The sequence below is a fragment of the Chionomys nivalis genome, chromosome 19 (genome assembly GCF_950005125.1).
Source record: "Chionomys nivalis chromosome 19, mChiNiv1.1, whole genome shotgun sequence".
In the NCBI taxonomy this organism is placed as follows: domain Eukaryota; kingdom Metazoa; phylum Chordata; class Mammalia; order Rodentia; family Cricetidae; genus Chionomys; species Chionomys nivalis.
The window spans coordinates 9,525,573-9,531,918 of record NC_080104.1 but is presented as its reverse complement, the minus strand read 5'-3'; the positions used below and the strand labels follow the sequence as shown (position 1 = coordinate 9,531,918).

General features: G+C 49.9%; 1 protein-coding gene across 1 annotated transcript; it reads right to left on the bottom strand.

Moving 5' to 3' along the window:
- Positions 1–2,813: 2,813 nt before the first annotated feature.
- Positions 2,814–3,311, bottom strand: LOC130862016 (keratin-associated protein 12-2-like). Its single transcript, XM_057751384.1, has one exon. It carries the CDS (start codon positions 3,309–3,311, stop codon positions 2,814–2,816), a length of 498 nt encoding a protein of 165 aa, XP_057607367.1.
- Positions 3,312–6,346: the final 3,035 nt, after the last annotated feature.

Genomic DNA, 6,346 nt, shown 5'->3' with positions numbered 1-6,346 from the left:
TCAATTAAATGTTTTCTTTGTAAGAGTTGCTGTGGTCATGGGGCCTCTTCACAGCAATAGAAACCCTAACTAAGACACTGTTCTTTATTTTCTAGGCACAAGGTAGTCACCGAAAGCCTCAGTTAGAATCCAAGTGGAAAGTGTCATTCCACTCGATATATACAGAGGATGGCCTTTGACTGTGTGTGTGTGTGTGTGTGTGCGTGCATGCATATGTGTATGCATGCACTTGTCCTGTATCTGCCTGTTTCTACTTCCTTGTGCTTGATTTTTTATATGCATTCTGGGGACCTGAACTCAGGGTCTCTCTACCCACTCCCACCACTATTTCTTGAGACAACAGTCTCTCGTGGGCCTTCCTGATTTCACTGAGGTCTAGAGCTGAGAAGCACCAGGGTCTGCGTCTCCACCTCACAAGCATTGAGGTGGTAAGCACATACCACACTCCCATAGTTTTAATGTGGATTCTAGGATCGAATCTGGGTCCTCATGCTTGTATGGCATGAGCAAGCACTATACCCACCAAGCCATCTCCCCAGCCTACCCTTGAACCTATGATCATTTTGTCTCGGCTTCCCAAGTGCTGGGATTACAGATCTAAGCCGTCATGCCTGGCAAGACTTCCTTTTTAAAACAAAACGAAGACAGAACCTCGTGTGTGTGGCTTGTTAGGCAGGAAGCACTGTTAACACCTGGTTACCTTGTAAGCTTTTTTTCCCTCTCTCTTGGCTTCTTGTTAAGCATTTCCCCAAGCTTGCTGAGCTCACTTGCGAACATCCCTTCAGGACTTTTACGGACTTCAGCTTTCTATTCTTAGCTCACGCTTGTATTTTCTGAGTTCCCATGTCAAACCCCGCGCTACCTTGTTATGGATTCTGCCTCTCTGCTCTGAGACGGGTGAAGTAACTGTGAGTTATAATGTTGACAACAGCTAACATTTGTACACTGATTTACAAATTTCCAAGTTCCTCACCTGCGTTTTCGGGTTTTATCTCTGTGACAATTCTGGGATGCTGCTTAGGTCCAGTTCTCTTTTGTCACAAGGAGCCCACCAAAGGCCCAACTGGTCCCTAGAGGTGCCAAGGTGACTGGAAATTTTCCACTGTTTTCTTTCTTACATAGTAAAACTGCTTTTGGGAGGGGGGAGGGAGGAAATGGCACATGGTCATTTAAGGAAATTTGGTTATAAATGCAGATACAGGAAAGAGTTTGAGGAGAGGCTGGAGAGATAGCACTGGCTGCTCTTGCAGAAGACCTGGGTTTGGTTCCCAACACTGACTTGGCAACTCACAACTGTCTGTAACTCCAGTTCTGGTGTGGGGGCATCTGACTCCCTCTTCTGGCCTCCATGGGCATGACACAAACACAGCACACAGACACACATGCAATCAAAAACACCCGTAAACATAAACAAAATAAAATTAAGGATTAAAAAAGAATTAAGAAGGAAACATTTAGGGCAGGGGAGTAACTGAGAACAAAGCAAAATAGTACATGTAGACAAAGATGCTGTAGTAAAATCTGACTTTTATGTTAATCTAAAAATAATTAAAAATTAAAAAAGAATCAAATATATGTGTCTTCTCATTTCACTGTTCAGTAACTACAGCTACGAACTGCAGTCTGAGCGCTTGCTGTGTACAGGTGCAGTTTGAGCGCTTGCTGTGTACAGGTGCCGTGTGAGTGCTTGCTGTGTACAGGTGCAGTCTGAACACTTGCTGTGTACAGGTGCAGTTTGAGCGCTTGGTGTGTACAGGTGCAGTTTGAGCGCTTGCTGTGTACAGGTGCAGTTTGAGTGCTTGCTGTGTACAGGTGCAGTCTGAGCACTTGCTGTGTACAGGTGCAGTTTAGGTGCTTGCTGTGTACAGGTGCAGTTTAGGTGCTTGCTGTGTACAGGTGCAGTCTGAGCACTTGCTGTGTACAGGTGCAGTCTGAGCTGAGTGCTTGCTGTGTACAAGTGCAGTCTGAGCGCTTGCTGTGTGTGTACTGTAGATGGATACTGCACCTTCATTTCCCAACTGCCCAGACCCGAATAATCACACAGAAACTATATTACTTGCAACACAGCATAGCCAATGGCTTAGGCGTAGTCCTACCTAGTTCTTATAACTTAAATTAGCCCATTTCCATTAATCCGTCTATCACCATGAAGCTGTGGCTTTCCAGTAAGTTTCTGGCATCTTTCTTCTTTGGCAGACTCCACCTTCTTTTCTCCCCTGTCTCTGCTTGGAATCCCCACCTTGCTCTATTCTGCTCTGACACAGGCCCAAACAGCTTCTCTATTAACCAATGATAATACAGCCTATTCCAACACACAGAGGGGAATCCCACATCAGTGTACCAGGTGCTGTTTGAGTACCTGCTGTGTAGCAGGTACAGTTCTGACGTCCCCTCATCTTCAAACCTTTCCACATGTTTGTCTGAGTGTGCATTGTGCATGTGCACATGTATGTGTTTGCATGTGGAGGCCAGAGAACACTTTGGGAATTGTTATGCAGGTGTGGTCTCCTCCACCCCCTCCAGACAGTCTTTTGCCAGTTTGGCCCTTACTAAGTAGGCTAGGCTGATTGGCCAGTGAGCCCTACGGGTCTATCTGTCTCCATCTCCCCCATATTGGGATTACAAGCACAAGCCACCATGGCTGCTTTATACACAGCTTCTGCAACCACAGCCACTTTGTGCCACTTTCTCAGACAGGCCACCCCTGCTTAAGGATGATCAGAATCACTAGGAGCTTGGTGGATTTGCTCAAGGAATCACATGGTGAGGGCTTACACACAGGCGTGCGAACTCAGGAGGCCCGATGCTGAAGCTCAGTGCTGTCCGTAGATACCTGCACTTTCTCCAAAGGGTTGTGAGTACATTTCTGAGAAAGTGGGAATGTTAATAATGGAGATGCGGATGCTGGGGATGGAGGTACAGGGGATGCAGATGATGGGGTTGGAGGTGCAGGGGATGCAGATGTTGGGGATGGAGGTGCAGGGGATGCAGATGCTGGGGATGAAGGTACAGGAGATGCAGTTGCTGGGGTTGGAGGTACAGGGGATGCAGATGCTGTGGATGGAGGTGCAGGGGATGCAGATGCTGTGGATGGAGGTGCAGGGGATGCAGATGCTGGAAATGGGGGTGCAGGGGATGCAGATGTTGGGGATGGATGTACAGGGGATGCAGATGCTGGGAATGGAGGTGCAGGGGATGCATATGCTGGAGATGGAGGTGCAGGGGATGCAGATGCTGGGGATGGAGGTGCAGGGAATGGGGATGGTGATGTGGAGCAGTGCTGCTCCATCCCACTCTCTCAGTCTGTACATGTGTAGAGTGAGATGGTCCAGTCTCTAGGTTCCTGTGGTCTGGGGCTTCCCAAGGTATTTTCTGGAAGGCAGGACAGACATGGCTGAAGTTTAGTAACAGTCGAACATCTTCTGGTCCTTAGCACTTAGCTCCCAGAGTCCTCCCAGACACGGTGACAAATAGCATCCAGTAAGAGACCAGAGACATCTCAAATGATCCCGACAGGAGTGAGCGAGGAGGATTCCATTTGGGAGGGAAGGGCATGATGGAGTTGGAAGCACTCCATATCCATCACGATTCTACCTTGGGAGAGGTAGGGAGCACGGGTGCCAGTTCATTACAGCCTCAGGGACAACGTTGCTTTCTGCTGCTTTAATGGGAGGATCCTACTGGAGCATGCACTGCCCTGTGGTTGGGTCCTGCCATCCTCAGAGCAGTGACAGAGCGGTGGCTCTCAGGCGTGGAGGGAAGAGCCCAGCCCAGTGATCTGGCCATGTGGTCTCAGCCTTGGAGAAGCCCAGATTCCCAGTGTGTGTGTGTGTGTGTGTGTGTGTGTGTGTGTTGGGGGAAGGAATCACAAAAGTCCAGACTCTCAGGAACATTCTGCTAATAATAACTGGCTTTCATCTGTATCACATGCTCCATAGCCTTTGGAGCCTCAGTTTCTCTTCTGTGAAATGGGTAGAACTTAGTGCTCCCGAGAGGGCTATCTATGTGAGTGACCCTGTCTATTTACAGTTCATAACTGCTTCATGTTAAGGGTGTGTAGATGGCAGCTCTCTGGTGTTTCCTTGCAGGCTGGAAGCTTCCCAGGAGCAACATAATTTCTGTTCCTTTCCCTCCTTGCTCTTTGCTTCCCCTTCGTCTTCCTCTCCCTCCTTCCACTTCCCCTCCTTTCTCCGTACTTTCCCACCCTTTCTTTTCCTCTTCTCTCCTTTCTCCTATTTCCTGTTCTCTTTGTTCTTCTTTCTCTCCCTTCCCCCTTCTTTCTTTTTGTAATTCAATGAATGAGTTTCTTCAGGGTCACTTACTAGAACACGGAGGCAGGCTATCCACAGGGATACAGGGACACAGCACGGAGCACAGGGGCACAGGTACCTTCCTAGTGGTTACACCATTGAAGAAAACGTCTCTTCCTTCCCCAGCAAATATTAATAGTCAGTAGCTCTTCAGAGAGGGAGCCCCATGAGCTAGTGACCATGAATTGCCTAGAAAGCTTCAGCGATGAGTGGGGTCTCCTAAGGCCCTTTGAAAGGGCAGGGTTTCAATTATCCAGGGTAACATTATGTATGCAGTGCCCACAGCGAGTATCCACAATGAAACTTCAATACATATTAAATCCATGTAGAGTGGGTGAGGCTCTGTGCTGGCTAGTTTTATGTCAACTCGACACAGGCTAGAGTCATTGTGGAAGAGGGAACCTCAGTTGAGAAAATGCCCCCACCAGATTGGCCTATGGGCAAGCCTGTGGTGCATTTTCCTGGTTGATGACTGATGTGAGAGGGCCCAGCCCACTGGGGGTGGTGCTATCTCTGGGCTGGTGGTCCTAGGTGTATATGAAGCGGGCTGAGCAAGACATAAGGAATAAGCCATTAAGCAAGGGCCACCGAGGCAATGTAGCAGAAGCTTGGGGTGCATAAGACTGGACACACACCCACATCAAGTCCCAGCATGCCCTCCTCGTGGCCAAATCACTCCCAGTCCTGATTAGATACCTATGTGAGTAACTGTCCAGCTGTTGAGAATACAAGGCAACTAGCACCTGAAGAAGTTTGCCAGCATCGGGCGGGGACCAGCAATGGAGAGACCTCACAACCTTGGACCAGCCTGGGGGGGGGTTTAGGGGTGAGTGGGGGTGGGTGGGGGGGTGGGAGTGAGGGGAAACAGCAGCCAAGAGAAACCTCACAACCTTGGGCAAGCCTTGTGTGGGGACCAGCAGCCAAGAGAAACCACACAACCTTGGGCCAGCCTCGGGGGTGGGGTGGGGGAGCAGCTCCCGAGAGAAACCTCACAACCTTGGACCATCTTTGGGCCAGCCTGGCTGGGGTGGGGGAGACTAGCAATGGAGAGAAACGTCACAACCTTGGGCCAGCCTTGCACGGGGGAGGGACCTGCAGCCAAGAGAAACCTCACAACCTTGGGCCAGCCTCGGGTGGGGACCAGCAACGGAAAGACCTCACAAACCTTGAGCAAACGACACCAGCTGATGCTGTGCAGATCTGCGACACCAAAGCGGGACCTCCCATCTTTTAAGATGGTAAGGGCCCGGACTTCCAGACAAAGCCTCTTAATATTTACACAGCAAATAAGGAAAATGCTTCCAAGGCCCTGAGTCAAACAGAAAGCTCCAGCGCCCTTGTTCATCTTTCAGCTTTCAGACTTTGATTCTACCAGAAGATGGGGAGGTCAAGTACAGATGAGGCCGCTGGAGGAGTCTGGGAGCCGTTGCTGAGAGAGCACAGGACCCTGTGTGTCCAGCTGCTTTCCTTCACGGAGATGATGGGGCTCCAGCACAAGCATGGCAGTTTCTTTTGTACACTACTCCATCTGATGACGGGGAGATGCAGGGCACACTCACTATTCCATCTGATGACGGGGAGATGCAGGGCACACTCACTACTCCATCTGATGATGGGGAGATGCAGGGCACACTCACTATTCCATCTGATGACGGGGAGATGCAGGACACACTCACCACTCCATCTGATGATGGGGAGATGCAGGGCACACTCACTACTCCATCTGATGATGGGGAGATGCAGGGCACACTCACTACTCCATCTGATGATGGGGAGATGCAGGGCACACTCACTACTGCATCTGATGATGGGGAGATGCAGGACACACTCACCACTCCATCTGATGATGGGGAGATGCAGGGCACACTCACTACTCCATTTGCAGGCTTTCTGCCCCAGAAAAAGATTCATGATGGCAAATGAGTCACTACCAGAGGCAGAGAATTGTGTGGGAGCCTAGCACTGTGCATGTAGGTGTGAGCATGCGTGCATGTGTGTGTGTGTGCACACGCGTGCACGTGTGCACATGTCTCATT